The sequence below is a fragment of the Exophiala aquamarina genome (genome assembly GCF_000709125.1).
Source record: "Exophiala aquamarina CBS 119918 chromosome Unknown aczIA-supercont1.25, whole genome shotgun sequence".
Classification (NCBI taxonomy): domain Eukaryota; kingdom Fungi; phylum Ascomycota; class Eurotiomycetes; order Chaetothyriales; family Herpotrichiellaceae; genus Exophiala; species Exophiala aquamarina.
Window position 1 is genome coordinate 225,347 of NW_013550563.1, and position 17,139 is coordinate 242,485.

The following is a 17,139-nucleotide window of genomic DNA, read 5'->3' on the forward strand; positions in this document are numbered from 1 at the left end:
TACCAGGACTGTATGCGTCTGACTGGAAAAGGAAAGTTCCATTTGCAGCATCAGTCAGCATCTTCCCGTTCCATCGTTTGAGACCCTACATATGCTACTGCTGAGGCTTTCAAAGTGTCAGCTTACAGCCGTGAACCGCAGCCTAAAATTCGTATTGATTCTCGATGTATAGTCATTTTGACGCTCGAAAACCCCACAGTTTGGTCTCATCTGTTCTGTCCAAGGGTATCAAAAGTTATCTCGTAGGCGTTTCCATGCCACATGTTGATGCATCTATACAAAATCTCGCTTTGACGAAGCTTCCCATCCCCTTGAGGTTTAGTAAGTGTTCGGACCCGGCAGCGTCACGTGTCATCGTTTCAAATTATGCGCCGTTGGCTATAGGTGGAGAATTTGGGGCTGGTATAGACATAGCTGATCTCAAATGGTTTGTGGTTCCGTGACCAAGGAAGGGATCAAGGGAATTGTCGGGATTCGGGAGATGATTGGATCCACCACAACATGAACGAACCGCGGATGGAGTCTGGACTGCCGTGTAATGTGGCGCTGAGGAGAATGATTCCAGGTGCTGTGCATCATAATTAGGGTGCTGCAACGGAGTCATACCGAGAGATATATGTTGAGGATTTGACTGATTACTTGATATCGGAAACGCCGGATAAACAGGCTGGTGCACAAGCTGGGAGATCGGAGGTGAAATGCTGCTATTTGGGTCAAAGCCAATGGTATTTTGGAGCATTGAATCAAAGTTGACAAGAGGAGAGATGGTAGGCGTCGGCTGAGGAACTTGGAGGGAGAAATCGCTGGGGCCTGATATCGAGGCAACAGTTGCTTGACCGATATTGTAGTCAGTGCCACGGGAGGCGTCAAAATCGACCCAGCTGAAACCATTGTCACCTAAGTGACTGTCGGAGAAGTTCCAAGTGCCGTTGGAATCGTCAGGCAGAAGCTCCCAAGGCGCAGATGTGTCGACGAAATCGCTGGGAGGGTCAGCAAATGGATCGGATGTGTCAGGAGTGACAGCCATAGGAGCAGAGGGTGAAGAGATATGGGAGCAATGGGCCGCCATGGGCTGATTGGTCCAAGAATGTTGTTGGATGGGATAGGTGAGATAGATGGCGTTTGGATTGAGGTCTTCGGGAAAGAACTGTTGAAGTTGCTGTTGGGAGATGCCGGGTGTGCGCGAAAGGAAGAAGGTTGGACGGCCACCCATGCAAGACCTAGAGTGTGTTTCTGGGACGAAGGAAGGATTTGGGACGAAGCCTTGACCGGTGTAGGCCTGTTCGGCGAAATTTTTGACCTGCTGTTGGGTGTGATTGATGGAAGTAGCGTTGTTGGGATGGTCAGGACAGTACAAACAGGAACAGCCAGAGCCACAGGAACAAGCGGCCATCAGAGGATCATTGGCAGATTTGGCAGATAGTTGTGGCTGGTCGGGGACCAGAGTGGCATTGGCGGGGAAGGAAGAGAGATTTTGACGGTGTCGACAGCCACCAACGGGAGCGGTGGGTGGAGGAGATTCGGGTTCCTGCTTGGGTTGTTTCACTGTCGTCGTGGTCGTGGTCGTTGCACAGCACGACATGAGGTCGAGGGTTGGAGGCAAGCCTTCTTCTCGTTCCTTGTTTTTTTGCCTTCTCTTGTTGTATTCCTCCTCATCGATCTGTTTCCCATTGGCATCGGCCCAGACCTTTTTGAGGGTCATTTTATTGCCGTCAGCATCCTCCCAGACGGGTTTTGGGGTTGAGGAGGCATCGCGGTTGAGCAACTGGGGGCCGTCGACTCTGACGATGACATACATATCCTGGGTGCAGGAACAGTCGCGCTGGCATTTGCACGTCTTTGAGGTGCATGCACAGTTTCTGGGACACTGACAGCCACGTTTCTGCCCTCCTGAGGGCCTGCCGGGTTGATTTGTCTCTGAGATAGGCCTTGTTTTGCCATGGTCGCATTTGTGGACTCGATGACCGCGCTTACAGGACTCACAGGCGTACGTTTTGCCATTGATGTGCTGGATGGCAGTAATGGTGGGCTCGGCTTTGGTGGAAGACTTTAGTTTTTTAACCTTTCCATCTTCAACCCGGGCAGTTTTGGGCGGGCTGGAGACTTTGTCGGAGGATTTGGGGAGCATGATCCATACAGGGAGTCGACAGAAGGCTGTTGATTCGTATGGCGGTGAGATGCGAGCGAGGAAAGGGAGTGTGAGGAAACGGGAGGGGGGGAGTAGTGAGGAACAGTCAGATGCGGGTTGTAGATCTTGAGTTGGATCGTTTGTGCGAGACGTCGGAGTGAGTCGTGGACTCGTGGGTAGTGGAGGGGAAGGAGAGTCGTATGAGTGGTACGAGGAAGTCAGTCGTGGTCAGTGAAGTGCTCGTGTCTGCTCTGGGCGCGCCGAGTGGGATGGTGGGTTTGGGCTAGGGTTCCCAAGGGTGCCAGTGGTGGAAGGGTTCGTGCCGACAGGGATCAACTTATGGGCGCTAAGATGATCTGGATTGGCGTGGAGGGACGATGGGTGGTGAGTGGGATTTCGATTACTTTGCGAGTAGGTGCTGGACAAGATGATGCGTGTAGTAGAGGTAGTTGAGGTGCCTGAGACAAGTAGTTACTTACCTGAGGTCGGTACCCTGTATAGGAGTGGTGGGAAGAGCATATTGCAGAAACAGTTCTTCTTTCAATTAGACGTTGGAGAGGTACATATTCGTTCCAGGCGAGTCACACCTGATGGAGATCCCTAAGGTGTGTCCGAGGACATCAAACAACCTACCCGTACAGGTCAGTCCATGGGCGTCAACGAGGGCTGCCTCTGGCCTATTCTTGTCCGCTCAGAGACCAAGGGTCCCCAACAGAACCCTTGCCAGAATCCCTGCATCCACATTCCTCAAAGCGTGGAGTAGACGCATGGCGATGGACTTCTGCGCTTTGCCTCGATCTGCACGTGCGCTGCAAACCTCACAGCCATCACGCCTCATGCCGCGGTGGGATTCGTTGGTTACGGTCCCTAATCCAAGCTTGGTGCACATGAACGACCTACGGGTACGGTACGAGGACTGCACGGAGTACTACTGTTGTGGGTAGCCTAGCTCAGCCTTCTAGCCTTCTAGCCCTTCTAGGGAGGCCCTCGTCCAGTAATTACGAACGAGTAGGAGTACTGTCCTATGTACTCTGTCTAGTCTGCACGACTCCGTACTCCTTACCAACCCCAACTTCCAACGCGTCTGCTTCGACAAGACTTTTTCGTTTGCTACAAACAGGCAAATCTATCCCTTGGTTGCCAACTTACTTCGGCAGCTCCTTCACCTTCACCGGTCATGACCGACGGCAGTAATAAAACCTCAAAGTCCAAATCTTCGCCATCGAAATCACAACCACAACCACAAGCCCAACCACCATCTCAGCCTCACCAAGGTAGATCCTTCTTACCTGCGCCCCTTCGACGCCTCTTCGACCAGTTTCCCCTCCTCACCTACCCAGCAAACCCGCTTCCTCAGCGGGCACCCACCATCCGCAACGAGAACGTCCTCTATATCTTTCAGAAGACCGACCCGAAAAGCCGAGATGCCCCCTCCTACAACCCTTCCTGCCTGAAATGGCAAGCTTATCTCAAATTCAACGGCATTCCACTCCGTACACGCCCTTCCAACAACCATGCATCTCCCTCTGGTGCTCTCCCTTTTCTGCTTCCTGCTGCCATCGACCCTCAACGGCCCCCAACCCCCATTCCTGTCAGTCGGATTCCCAAATGGGTAGTCTCTCAGGGAGGCAAGGAAGAGCCTGTCCATCTAGGACAAGATGCATATATCGCTTTGATTGATCACAACATCAGAAGTGCCTGGCTCTACTATCTCTACCTCGACCACCATAACTTCCGTGCCGTCGCGTGGCCCATGTACGTCGCCTCCAGCTCCTCCACTGCCGCCGTCCAATTCAGCCTTGCTCGTCAACTGCAATCTGCGGCCACGGAGGAATTACTCAAGACAAACCCCGTCATAGATCCTGCCCACCTTTACCAAAAGGCCAAGGATGCATTCCGAGCACTGTCTATCCTTCTGGGCAATGACAAGTTCTTCTTTGGCCAGACCACTCCGGGCCTCTTTGACGCGAGCCTCTTTGCATACACGCAGATCATCCTGGACGATGACATCGCTTGGCCCTCCACCACTCTAAGACTGGCATTACACGAACACGTGAATCTGGTTCACCACCGAGACCGCTTGATCCGAGGCTTCTTCCGCTTAAGCAGAGACCGTACCGACAGCGTAGCACCTCGCCCCTAAGCCTCACCTTCACCAACTACTTCTTCCTCAGAATTCCCCCAAACCACACCTTAACTCCTATCCATTTGACCGACCGCTCACCCAGCTGAGATACCATATTTGGCTCGACCCTTACTTCCTGTATCTTCTCGATCACTTCCAGTCCGTGCTTGGCAGCCTCTGCCTTCACATCTTGTATAGTATGGGCATAGCTTGCTGGTCGAATCTTTTCTCCTGTCCTCGGGTCGACGAACCCAGCCTGACTGGTCCTTCCCATCTCCGAGTGCATGTTGGTCAGTAGGATGAGCCCGCCTGGTTTGAGCATGTCGGATATCTGGCGAAAGAAAAGGTCGGCGGGAATGTGCTCGATCACAAGAGTCGAAACTATCGCATCTGCCCACTGTTTCAGATGCGGCGGTACCGATTGTTCGATCAAGTCCAGGACCTGTAATTGGAGCCTGCCATATGCCAGCCCGTCTTTCAGTCGCCGCCTGGCCACTTCTAACATGCCAGAACTCACATCCAGGCCCACCACTTCACAATCTCCCACTTCTAACAGTGCTGCCGTGTTGCGCCCAGTGCCACATCCCAGGTCTACCAACTTCCAAGGCTGAGGGGCTTGAATGGATTCCAGCAGCGCCAGCATCCGAGGGAGAAGGCTCTTCATCTGGAGGGTGTCAAGTGCCTGGAGAAAATTCCCATCTGTGTCGTAGACGTTGGCCCATAGATCATAGGCTTCGGCCGTCTGGAGATAGCGGATTGAAGGATCTTGGACTTGTGGGATCGCCATCCCAGGATAGGCCCGGAGCTGTATCTCTGTCGGTTTGCTGAACCTGTACAAATATATCTGCCGTAAGTATGTGCCCCGTATATGAGAATGTGTACACCAGGACGGCTGTGAAAAGAGTAAGGGGACCGAATCTTCACACGTCTGATCTTCACTTCTTCCTTGAAAACTTCTGTAGCTTGGAAGACCGCAAATTATTTCATTCTGCTATACCCCGTGCAATCTTGGGAGAACGGGGAATTGGGTGGGCGGCGCAAAACCTCGGAGAAGTAGAATTATTCAGTTCGGGTGCGCCTCCGCAAAGCTTCGTCCCAAAATGAGTCACGACTCACGACAGCCATACCAAGCAATTCTAACCCCATCCAATGTGTTTGCAACATCAAGTACAGTTAGATACTATCTCTGTAATTGAGGTCCATGCATAAGGTCTAAGTAGTGTGGCTCTCGTGGCAGTCTGCGACGCTGATCTTGTAGCCGTACCCGAATGGAATTCGCATACAATCGCCCCATTTTGCTCCTGCTGGAATACAGGTGTTCGGAACATTGATTCTATTGTTCTTCCTGAATTGGTTTCACCCGTGACAGTAGGCTATCCGAATGCGAAGTCGACAATCCATACAATCGCTGGGCCAGTGCGCCCCCCGAAAACTCCCAGCATGGTGCAATCCAAACGAAAATCCCATTCCAATGCCATGTCAAGCGGGTATCTCTAAACTTGGCTCCCAATGTACAGGCTGGTCATATCGCTCCGACGCCAAACACGCCCCCGCCTTCTCTCAGATCCTCTACCAGGTCCTGTACGTTGCTCAGATGCTTGCCGAGGAGAACCTGCTTTTCTTCGGTGGTCCTGGTCCCTGTGCTGACGTCCGGACTGCTGCTGCTGTTCTCGACTCCGTTAACAGTTTCCCTGCGCCGATCGAACGCGGCAATCACATCTTTTCCTCTGCCTCCAAGAATGGCTGTGTTGGTTGCAGACGTAGATACGCAAAGTTTGGGCGCTGGTGTCTCGGGCATCAAATAGAAATACAGAAACTCGACCAATTTCAATTTTACTTCTCTTGATGTTCCGCGTGCCTTGAACAATGAGGTTACGACGAGGAGGCCATCGATGGCCTCGAAAGTTCGTGCGTTTTGTGATTGGTCGAGGAGAGAGGTGACCAGCGCCATGATGGTGGAGGATTGAATGGCGGGACAGTTGGATGGGTCGAGGAGATCCAAAAAGAGCTAGTATACCCTCGTTAGCATACGCAGGTCCGCCGCCGAGGAAGAGCAGGAGAATAGCCAGCCTTACATTCATGTAGATTTCTTGTGCGAAAAGCGCACGCGAAGGCGGATGCAACAGTAACACTCCTTGAATGAGATCGAGTGTCTGGATGACCAACAAGTCATGCGTGCCATTGCTTTCTTTGCCTAGCAGCCGCTCGAGGCAGGCGACCAGTCTCATGGCGATATTCCATTGGAAATTCTGCTGTAGCTTGAAGAACTCTCGAAAGAGAGGGTCGCTCGGCAGATCAGACAGTTTCTTTCCACCACTAGAAGAAGGCGAAGAGCCGAGCAGGAGCATTGATTGCCTTTTATTGGCGATGGAGGATCTGGAAAGACAAAGTTGGGCCACCAATCCTTCCAGTTGACGCAGTCCTTTGCGGATCTTTTGGGGGGATGCTGATGACAGATAGTCGAAAGAGTGGGATAGAAGAGTCTCCATTGTGATATGTGGCTACGTGGGAGTAATGCTCAGTGGTAAGAAACCCTTGAATTGGGGGCATTCGTATAATGGAAGTGGAGGTACCTGCGAGAACTCGTCATGTACTTGTCCGAGTACATATGACTTGGGTGGAGAGAGAAGGCACCGCTGGTTGTCAGGGCCGCAACAGGCTAGATCCAAACATTAGGCAGTGGACGAGAGGTGGGGTTCAGAAACTAGGGTTAGCTAGGGGAGTTATTTCTGCCACCGCCTTCCATCGACGTGGCATGTGACACAGCTCAGTAGCGCCGGCAGCACGTGTCGACCTCTGAATGCTGGTTGCGGGAGACTTCTATTTCCCCTCACAAAGAGGCAGACAGTGTTCCGGAGAGATGCTAGCTCATCGGTGGAAATGAAGGACCTAACAATGCCATACAAGTTATCAAATGACTAGACACGTACGAGTACGTTCGGAGCGCGGAGTCCACGCGGGAACCACAAAGGAGGATCTTCTCAGTCGGGGCACTTTTGGTGCCTGGAACAAGCCTCGCCATTTTCGTCATCTGACGTAAACAGCATCATCACTGGCCTGCACATGCCCAACCTGAAATCTACAAGTACCTACCCGTGTGTGTCTCGTACACCCTCCTCGTATCCGAGTCTGATGCGGCTGCCTACTTGTAACCGCCGACTGTAACTCACTGGAGTATCAGTCGCAGGCGTCCAGCACTGCCATATCATCTCAACACTACCTGCCTACCTGCCTACCTTAGGCGCCTACCTACCAAGGTGTCGTCCTCATCTGCCACGTTCCCTTCCACCTTCACTTTCCCTTCGACCGTCACGCATGTCAACTATCACCGAGAACCCGGCGTCCCCCAACGCCATACCCATTCGTTACAGCTCTGCTGGCGTGCCAAATGGCATTCAGCATCAAGCCTCCAAATCCGTACTCAAGCCTCTCCCAGAAGATAGCTGGATCGCCCAGAAACATCACTCCTTGCCGCCTCAACTGAGCCCTCCTGTCTCTGACCCGCCAAATGGGCTCAGTCGAAGACACTCCAAAAAGAAGTCACTCCCAGAGAATCTGACACCGAGAAAGATGGGCGATTGGACACCACAGAAAGAGAAAATCATTCTCGGCCCTTACGACTACCTGTTTGCCCATCCCGGTAAAGATATTCGATCGGCTCTCATCAAGGCCTTCGATGCATTCCTCCACGTCCCCTCCAAGTCTCTGGACATTATCACCGGAGTTGTCGGCATGTTGCATACATCTTCCCTTTTGATCGACGATGTGCAGGACGGCAGCCAGCTACGACGAGGTATCCCTGTCGCCCACAATATCTTTGGAACCGCCCAGGCCATCAACAGTGCCAATTATGTCTACTTCCTTGCTCTTCAAAACCTCCAGCACCTGACAAACAAGGATGAAGCCATTGAAATCTTCACCACAGAGCTGCTCAACCTCCACCGTGGCCAAGGCATGGATTTGTACTGGAGAGACACTTTGACCTGCCCCACCGAAGATGATTACTTGGAAATGGTTCAGAACAAAACCGGCGGTTTGTTTCGTCTGGCAGTCAAGCTAATGCAAGCGGAATCCGGCGAGAAAGGTCGCATCGATTGCGTCCCTCTCGTCAACTTGATGGGCCTAATCTTCCAGATCTGTGACGATTACCTCAACCTCTCCTCAACGATATACACCAAGAACAAAGGCTTGTGCGAAGACCTGACAGAGGGCAAATTCTCCTTCCCGGTCATCCATTCCATCCGAAGTAATCCAGGGAACCTTCAACTCATCAATATCCTAAAGCAAAAGACCACGGATGATCAAGTCAAGAAATATGCCGTGAGCTACATGGAGAACACCGGTAGCTTCGAATATACCAGGCGTGTGGTTAAGGAATTGAAGGAAAAGGCAGCGACGTTGATATCTGAGATGGACGCCGGCTCGGGCAAAGGCGATCAAGTCAAGTTAATTCTGGATCGCATGGACGTGGAGTAAGCCTCTATTTCTCATCTATGCATGGCGCATCTGGTCATGGTCGAACTCCCCGAAATACCTGATCTTCAACACCGCCTATCCATTCTTTGTAATAATGAAGTCTACGACGAAGGGCTGTTTTATTGATGCCAAGCACGGCTGGATGTTTCACCAGTTGGCTGCTTCATAATTTCAAATACATTATTTGCTACTTACTAGCCTGGGCAACCCAGAGATCCACCTCCCATCTCCCATGTGATGTATTGAACTCGTCTTCATCTCTGTTGGGCATAACCGGGGATTGGGTGAACCAAGTGAAATCCGAGTATTGGAAGAATCTGACCGGCCGCAGCGTCGAATAGTAGCTCTGAGAGTTTGGTGGCCTTCTGCCGTTGCTTGCGAGGCTCTCACCCCTTTATATCTTTCTCGGGGATTGGGGCCTCTTAAGGGCGTTTCGGCCACAATTTGCTCAGAGGCGGATACATCCGTCCGTGCGGGTGACGTCCGTCACAGAATAGCCGAAGCCCATGCTTGTGGACCATAAATCGCGGAAAAAAGGATGGACCACCTTCCAGTCATCTAGCGAATTACTGCAGCATTGTATATTCCCCTTTTTTTCAGCAAAACTCTCGACATGGCCGCTACGGTGCAGACGCAGAGCTTTCCTTCGGAGGAGGTCCTGAGAATCGCAAAGGAGATCCTAGAAGGAAATGGAATGCTCGCTGGGGAGGCGGAGATAGTTGCCGACTGCCTGGTAGCAGCTGATCTCAGAGGAATTGATACCCATGGATGCAACAGACTTCCTTCATACATGGAACGCATTCGTCAGGGAGTTCTTGACCCCAGGGCTAAACCCACTCTACATGAGGCTACCCCGGTAGTGGCTCAAGTTGATGGACACAATGGATTTGGCTTTCTCGCTGCATCATTGGGAATTGACAAGGCTGTGGAAATGGCCAAAATTTATGGCATCGGAATGGTTTCCATAAAGCACTCCAATCACTTTGGCATGGCCGCCTGGATTGTACAAAAAGCGGTCGATGCAGACATGATGTCATTGGTCTTCACCAATTCATCGCCGGCCTTAGCTGTCTGGGGAGGCCGCTCAAAGCTTGTAGGTGTTTCCCCATTGGCGTGTGGTGCACCAGCTGGAAAGACGAAACCCTTCATTCTAGATATGGCTCCCAGCATCGCTGCTCGGGGGAAGATCTACAAAGCGAAACGAAGAGGCGAAAATATTCCGTTGGACTGGGCATTGGATGCCGAGGGCAATCCGACCGATGATCCGGAAAGAGCTTTGGAGGGCGTGATGCTTCCAATGGGCGGGCCTAAAGGTTCTGCTTTGGCGATCATGATGGACGTCTTCTCAGGTGTCCTCTCCGGTTCTGCATTTGCTGGACATGTCACGAATCCGTACGATGCTTCGAAACCCGCGGACGTGGGCCATTTCCTAATCGCGATCAAACCAGACCTGTTTTTCTCAATCGAAGAGTTTAAGGACAGGATGGACTATCTCTACCAGCGAGTCGTCGACTCTGAAAGGAGACCAGGAGTCGGTCGTATCTACTTTCCCGGGGAAATCGAACAGATTACCAAGGAATCGCGTGAGGCCAATGGTATACCATACTCTGAGTCGGAAATCACGAGTCTGAACGAGGAGGCAAGAAAGGTCGGTGCCCAACCTTTGAGGATGCCTTCATGAAGTGGGCATTGGCGTCGAGCTGGAACTTTCAAAGGTCTGCTTCTTAGTCACACGATCGTGTGCGTGGACCTGAAATTAGTATTCGGAGAAAAGTGAATTCTGGTGCAATTAGACATTGGACTGACGTCCTCCGTTCAGTTTATGTGTATCTGGCTTTCTCTCTACGGATGCTTCACGCGTCAAGAGAGGAAGCGGTTCCCGCCCTCCCTTGGCATTCCTTTGAGTTACAGTAGATGATCAGTTCGGCTTCAAGACGCATCGGAACCATCCTGATTTTGAACGGACCTCAGTCCCCGAATATCGTTCAGGCTGTACCTGCTCAATGTGCCACGTTCGGCAGAGGCAAGTAGATACCACAGCCTCTCCAAGCGACCCCCGAAAGCTTGTCGAATCAGACCAGCTTGCCTCAGGTGTCAGACGAGAAGGATCAAGGTACGTGTCGGAAGACTCTTAGCAAGCAGACTTCATTGTGGTTTGTACCTCGTCCCTGCCAGCGCTGAGAATTGATCACTTGGAGAGATGTTTACTACTTCAAAATCTCTGCAAGCAGACTGACGTGTTTCTTCGACCTTATCACTGTCATATTTGCAAGTTCCAAGATACTGATTGCTTATTTTAAAAGTGCGACGGATCTATCCCCAAATATTCTTCTTGCCATAAAGCTGGAGTTGGATGCATAGATGGGAAGAAGACGTACCAAGAAGGAAGCATCTCAAAAAGGCAAGCTATAACCTCCATGCAACACATCAGCCATATGCGTTAGCGTCCCGGCTTAGTGAAGCTGTGTCCCTTCATGGCCATATTCGCCGCCTCGAAGAGGTCTTACGTAAAAAGTGTCCCGGAATCAAGCTTCAAGAGTTGTCTGATGACAGCAATACTGCGCTCTTTGCCCGTCCTAGGAATCAATTGAGTCATGACAGTGGGCTCCTCGAGTCTCCAACAGCACACATATTCCAGGAAAACCCCCAGGGTGCTGTCGAACATCGAGACTCCAGCTTCAGTGAAAGCTTCAATGACCTTCTACCTGTGGGGAGTAGAGCAACAGCTTGCCAATGCCCTGGCACCTGACCCATTGCCAGCAGAAGTCGGTGGCCATGCCATGAACAAGGTCTCAAATCGCGAAATAGCTCATGAGATAGGCCTGATACCGCTTTCTGCTGGAGAGAACAAATACGTCGGCCCTTCAAGCGGATTTCCATTTGTCAAACTGGTCTTTGCGAGGGCAGGGAAAGCTAGTCCTGGAATTATTCATTCCCTTGCGCGCCATTATTCGTCAGTTGATAGGAAGAATGGTTCATCTTTCAGTGTTGGGCCCCACAGAGATCCCCTAATCTGTCGACAAAGCTTTGAATCTGTCGAGGACATACTTTGATGCTGTGCAGCCTCTATACCCCTTTCTGCATGAGCACAATCCTTACAATCATATCAAAAAGTTGTATAGTGACCTCATTCAAAGCTCCTCTGCTGATCACTTCCAGGTGACAATGGTATTCGCTATCTCTTCTATCATATTATCGAAAAGTGTCCCAATCCCGTACACGGGCGAAGGTCTCTGCACAACTGTCATGGAGTACATAGATCAAATCAATCTCCAGAGCTAGGCCAAAGGTCTGCAGTGCCTCAGTCAGCCCATTTGAAAGAGAGATGCGCACTCGGATGTTCTGGGTGATATACAGTATTGACAGAGCCCTCGCAATGACACTAGGGAGGCCTAATGGTGTGCGGGACGAGGGATGTGATTTAAGAGTGAGTCTACGCTTCCTTACCGGATGAACACACGTTGCCATGGCAGAGCCAAAGTATGGTCAGACAGTCATGATGTGTCCTTCATAGACGCCCAGCTCTACGGAATATTTCTGTCCTGTCACATTCTATGAGCTAGTGAATTCTACAACCAGAGGATTAGCCTTGTCCTTTGAGAAGAGAAATTGTCAAGCTTTTGTCGGCTATCTAAACCTAGCTCCCTTCCGGGATAGACTACGATTCCTTCTATGAGAACTCCGAATTCGCTGCTTTCGCCAATTTGGCGGAGAGGCATATCACAGAAATGACTCCAAAGGCCTGTCTTGCCCAGCTGAATTCCGAGATCAAGTATATCTTGCACAGTATTGCCACAGATGTACCTAGGTACACTTACCCACAAATCACTGATATCTTGACCTGGTAACGCGACCTAGAAGTGCGATTGCAAGTGGTTTCAGCCGAGAAACTCCAACTGAGCGGCAAGAACGAACACTTGACCAAGTTTTGTCGAATCCTGCAGGTGTCATGAGATCATGTTGCTGCTGTTCCGGCCCACTCCTCGCATTCGAATGCCTTCAACAAAAGCTTTCGAAAAATGCTATCAGAGTGCCGATCTTGTGATCCAGCTTTGGAAGGAGCTTTATAACTCTGATCGAATATCATATCCTTGGACCACCATACGATCGCTTTGCCTCAGTTCAATCACCATGCTGTGCTGCATCTGGATGGTTCCACAGTTCGCGGCGTCAGTTAAATTTGACGACTTCACCAGTACTATGCGATCATCCTCCAATATTCTTAGTGCTTGCCGGCGAACACTGGACCGACATCCGCCGCAGTCGCAACAGTCTGGACGATTTGACCACTGCAACGACTCGCTGGCTACTGGAAATACGACTGAACAAAACCTCAGAATAGCGATGTAGCTGGCAACGGCATTTCCGACTATCGAGGTACAGGGACGACTGCTCCTCAGAGGCAGAGCCTGATACAGGATAATGCAAACGAGCTGCCAGAGTTTGACTTCCCTGTGATTCATACCTATATCAGCGGTGAAGATTTTGCCCTATTCGTCGGTGTACCGGGCCCGCTTTCCAACGACTCCTCATCTACCATGGAAGGGGTGTTCAGCGGATAGCAGGCATTGTTTGATTTCAATCTTCAGTGATAATCTCTAGTCGAACAAAAATGGTTCGTTTTGATATTGGCATTAAATGTCCTTCATTCCAACAGTTACGAAAATTTATCCACGAAAGCAGTCTCACCACCGTTTTACATGCATTATACGGCAGAACAGGTGATGGAAGCTTTCTCAATGGTATCTTCAATCCTAGCCACCTGAAAACGACAAATACTTGGGGAGAGGGGCTTCCCTCGGAAGTCATTCTCGCGTTGCCTCGGGCTGCTGAAAAGCGATGCAAAGCCAGCCATGTTCAGGTTATATCTTCGAATTCAAGGGGCAGGAAAGTATTCTGGACTTTTCATCAATGCGCATATATTTGTCCGCACTAGTCCCTAGCCAATCAACCAGGACTTTTTCTGCGCCGCTGCCTTTCTGTAGCAGGGGAAACTCCTCCTGGCTCCTGACCTGTGGATTGGAAAATTTCGACATAACAACGAGTGGCTGCAGTGGCGTCTCAATCTCGGACATGGGTAGAACGGGGGTCACACAAGAGTCACTATGATCAAATATCTCTCGCCATGCCGCCTGGGTTCTCCCTTTGAATCTGTCTCGAAAGATTTGCTTCATTGTTGGCCAACCTGTTCGATCCCATTGTTCTGGAAGCTCTGCCGAGTTGAGCTCGAGACCATCCAGAAGGATCTTGTAAAACTTGGGTTCCTGAGATCCCACCGCCATATACCTCCCATCAAGCGTTTCGTAGACTTCGTAAAATGGTGCGCCTCCATCAAGCAAGTTTTCCCCACGGGGCTGGTTCCAATTTGGGGTGCACAGTTGCTGCCTGGCGAATGTTGCTAGATAAGATGTGCCATCCACCATGTTCGCCGACACAATTTGACCTCGCCCAGTGAGAGATCTGTGAATCACTGCGAGAAGTATTCCGACAACACAGACAAGCCCTCCACCGGCGAAGTCCGCTAGGATATTCGCTGGAGGAGCAGGGATCTCATCTTTCCTCCCCAGAAGTGACAGCACACCGGATACTGCAAGGTAGTTTATGTCGTGGCCGGCTCGTTTGGCATAGATACTACTGCGATCCGGTCTGAAACCATATAGGTGTGCATATATCAACTGTGGGTTTCTTTCGCAAAGTACTTTCGGACCGGCTCCTAACCGATCCATTACACCGGGTCGGTATGGATCAATGATGATGTCTGCCACATCCGCCAATCGGACGAATGCTTTCCGGGATGGGTCTGATTTCAAATCAACAACGATCGAGCGCTTCCCTCGACAAAGTGTGTCCTGTGGTCCGAATACTGTGGATGGGCGATCCACTCGAACAACATCAGCGCCGTGGTCGGCCAGGACAAGCCTGACAACCATGAGCAAGCTGGGATGGCAATGTACATCTTGAGACGATAAACAACTTACCCGGCAAAAGGCGACGTCGCCGCTCCTGCAAGCTCTAGAACTGCACTCGGTAGAGTCTTAGCATCACTCGTCCTATACTTAGCTGTCTTTCCAGCACGTACCCTTGAGGTTGGCCAACGGTGACAGCGTCATTTCGGTGATAGGTCTGACACGAGGATCAGTAGGGTGATTAACTACGCCATGATGAACCATGAGACTATAAATCTCAATTGGCCCCACATTGACTAGGATCGCAAGCGATTGTTGAATTGGTATATATCACTGGGTGTCGAGTAGCAGTACGAGTAGGAGTAAAGAGCACTCGCAGCGATGTTGGAATGTATTGAGGTTCCCCAACATTGAACAACCAACCCCAACTTTCAGGCTCGGGGGAGCCTCACACCCCCGCGAGTTCCCCACCTCCAATAGCTGTCGCCCATGGACGGAATGGAAGTTGGGCACGCATGGGCCATGGCCTCCTGAGACCATATTTGAGCTCTGTGCGTTGTACATAAGTTGTACATTTGTATCGAGTCTACTAATTGCTATTTCGTGTTCATGCAACCCTCTCCGAGACAGATCTCTAAAGAACTGCTAGGCAAGGAATATGAAGTTCTCTTCCCCGGCTGAGATTGCAATCCCAGACGAAGATATTCTGACCTTCCTCTTTTCAAAAACCAAATTCAAGGATGATGATGTGGTATGGATCAATGGGGAGAAACCACAGTTAAACATCACCCTTTCTCAGGTGAAAAGGCTCGCTGGCGAAATAGGCCAAGGACTGAGAAATCTTGGAGTCGGCGAAGATGGTACGGGGACCGACATTGTGCTATCGTTTGTTGAGAATCAAATCTTCATAGCCCCTGCGTTGTTTGGTGTTCTCTGTGCCGAAGGAATACATTCCACCTGCACACCTCTCGCTACGCCTTTTGAACTTGCTCGACAAATATCTCTGTCATGCCCCAAAGTGTTGATCTGCTCAGCTCAGACCAGAGACATTGCACAGGCTGTCCTGAGCCGCAACAAGAGTACCTCGACCCCTATTCTCCTTCAGATGGATTCGGAGAAACTGGATCTGGTGGTCCTTTCGAGCGGAAGGTCGGTTCTTGGCCAAGGAGAGCTTCCTTGGAAGCGGTTGGTGGACCCACTTGTTTTGCAGCGAAGGACAGCATGTTTGATCTATTCGAGTGGTACCACCGGCACACCTAAAGGTGAAGTTCTCTGAGAATTTCAAAGTTATACAAGAGTCTGACAGGATAGGCGTCGAGCTTTCGCATGCGAATATGGTGGCCAATCTTTGTCAGATGGGGCACTACTTTGGACCTCGTGCTGAGAAGATCCGCCTGGAAGGGAAGACACCAAGAATGACAGCCTTGCTTCAAAATTCGGTTTCAGTGGGAGTTCTCACGCACAACATGATAGCTGTGCAGCATGGGATGCAGGTCGTGATGATGGCAAAATACGAATTTGAGACGCTCACGAGATACAGTAGAAAATACAGTTTGTCGGTCTTCTTTCTGGCACCTTCAATATGGAACCGAATTGCCAACGAATGGCCCGTCGCAGATTTCCAGAATATCCGATGGGCAATGAGTGGAGGTTCGCCATTGTCGTTGGCGCTTCAAGAACGAGTCAACAAGGCGCTAAAAGCTGGCACTTATCTCCTGCCGAACTGGGGAATGACAGAATTGGTCTGTGGGGCCACTCAGATAGACCCAGACGTGGGAGATAATGAAGGCAGTGTTGGAAAACTGCTTCCACGTATGGAAGCGATGGTCGTGGGAGAAGATGGGCAGAGCCTTCCCAGCGGTCAATCTGGCGAGCTTGTAGTCAAAGGTGAACACTCTGTCCCGGAACAATGATTTATGAGCTGATGCAATCAGGGCCCAACGTTATGAGAGGTTATTATCGAAACCCCACTGCGACAGAGCAATCTTTCACTTCGTCTGGGTGGTTTCGCACCGGAGACAAGGCAATGATAAGTGCGAATGGCAAGGTTTTCATCGAAGGGCGATACAAGGTAACAACCATCCAAAATTGCGGATGTAGCATGCTAGTACTTATCAAGGGCGCAGGAACTCATCAAGTATAAGGGAAACCAAGTTTCTCCGGTGGAGTTGGAATCGGTAATCAGTCAACATCCAGCTGTCGTCGATGTTGGCGTGATAGGAGTTCGGTTACAGGATGGGAATGAGCTTCCTCGAGCGTACGTCGTTCAAGGAAGAGGTTCAGACAGCTGCACAGAACAGGAAATCATCGACTATATCAAGCCTCTTCTGAGCAACTACAAACAGCTGAGAGGCGGAGTTGCCTTCGTGGCTGAGATCCCGAGAAATCTCAATGGGAAGATCATGCGGGATGTTCTCACACAATGGGCGCAGAGCGAGAGCGCTAGGCTTGGGGATCTAGAACATGCGCGGTTGGCGAAGTTATGAGGATCTTGACATTAACAC

At 50.8% G+C, this 17,139-nt stretch overlaps 9 protein-coding genes across 9 annotated transcripts; 5 read left to right on the plus strand and 4 right to left on the minus strand.

The window, feature by feature from the left end:
• Positions 1 to 808: 808 nt before the first annotated feature.
• Positions 809 to 2,128, minus strand: A1O9_12680 (uncharacterized protein; the record flags this gene model as incomplete). Its single annotated transcript, XM_013398466.1, has 1 exon — positions 809 to 2,128. A coding segment is annotated over one exon (1,320 nt), but the record flags the coding sequence as incomplete, so codon positions are not given.
• Positions 2,129 to 3,305: 1,177 nt separating this feature from the next.
• A1O9_12681 (uncharacterized protein) lies at positions 3,306 to 4,271 on the plus strand (the record flags this gene model as incomplete). The annotated part of the gene is made up of 1 exon (XM_013398467.1): positions 3,306 to 4,271. One exon carries the CDS (start codon positions 3,306 to 3,308, stop codon positions 4,269 to 4,271), a length of 966 nt encoding a protein of 321 aa, XP_013253921.1.
• Positions 4,272 to 4,287: 16 nt separating this feature from the next.
• Positions 4,288 to 5,040, minus strand: A1O9_12682 (uncharacterized protein; the record flags this gene model as incomplete). Its single annotated transcript, XM_013398468.1, has 1 exon — positions 4,288 to 5,040. The coding sequence occupies one exon, from the start codon at positions 5,038 to 5,040 to the stop codon at positions 4,288 to 4,290; it is 753 nt and encodes a 250-aa protein (XP_013253922.1).
• A 735-nt stretch (positions 5,041 to 5,775) lies between these two features.
• A1O9_12683 (uncharacterized protein) lies at positions 5,776 to 6,742 on the minus strand (the record flags this gene model as incomplete). The annotated part of the gene is made up of 2 exons (XM_013398469.1): positions 5,776 to 6,261; positions 6,329 to 6,742. 2 exons carry the CDS (start codon positions 6,740 to 6,742, stop codon positions 5,776 to 5,778), a joined length of 900 nt encoding a protein of 299 aa, XP_013253923.1.
• An 826-nt stretch (positions 6,743 to 7,568) lies between these two features.
• A1O9_12684 (uncharacterized protein) lies at positions 7,569 to 8,729 on the plus strand (the record flags this gene model as incomplete). The annotated part of the gene is made up of 1 exon (XM_013398470.1): positions 7,569 to 8,729. One exon carries the CDS (start codon positions 7,569 to 7,571, stop codon positions 8,727 to 8,729), a length of 1,161 nt encoding a protein of 386 aa, XP_013253924.1.
• Positions 8,730 to 9,342: 613 nt separating this feature from the next.
• Positions 9,343 to 10,410, plus strand: A1O9_12685 (alcohol dehydrogenase; the record flags this gene model as incomplete). Its single annotated transcript, XM_013398471.1, has 1 exon — positions 9,343 to 10,410. The coding sequence occupies one exon, from the start codon at positions 9,343 to 9,345 to the stop codon at positions 10,408 to 10,410; it is 1,068 nt and encodes a 355-aa protein (XP_013253925.1).
• A 913-nt stretch (positions 10,411 to 11,323) lies between these two features.
• On the plus strand, positions 11,324 to 11,782 carry A1O9_12686 (uncharacterized protein; the record flags this gene model as incomplete). The annotated part of the gene is made up of 1 exon (XM_013398472.1): positions 11,324 to 11,782. The coding sequence occupies one exon, from the start codon at positions 11,324 to 11,326 to the stop codon at positions 11,780 to 11,782; it is 459 nt and encodes a 152-aa protein (XP_013253926.1).
• Positions 11,783 to 13,591: 1,809 nt separating this feature from the next.
• On the minus strand, positions 13,592 to 14,839 carry A1O9_12687 (uncharacterized protein; the record flags this gene model as incomplete). The annotated part of the gene is made up of 3 exons (XM_013398473.1): positions 13,592 to 14,648; positions 14,708 to 14,747; positions 14,809 to 14,839. The coding sequence occupies 3 exons, from the start codon at positions 14,837 to 14,839 to the stop codon at positions 13,592 to 13,594; spliced, it is 1,128 nt and encodes a 375-aa protein (XP_013253927.1).
• Positions 14,840 to 15,293: 454 nt separating this feature from the next.
• On the plus strand, positions 15,294 to 17,121 carry A1O9_12688 (uncharacterized protein; the record flags this gene model as incomplete). The annotated part of the gene is made up of 4 exons (XM_013398474.1): positions 15,294 to 15,897; positions 15,947 to 16,522; positions 16,570 to 16,706; positions 16,762 to 17,121. The coding sequence occupies 4 exons, from the start codon at positions 15,294 to 15,296 to the stop codon at positions 17,119 to 17,121; spliced, it is 1,677 nt and encodes a 558-aa protein (XP_013253928.1).
• Between the last annotated feature and the right edge of the window lie 18 nt (positions 17,122 to 17,139).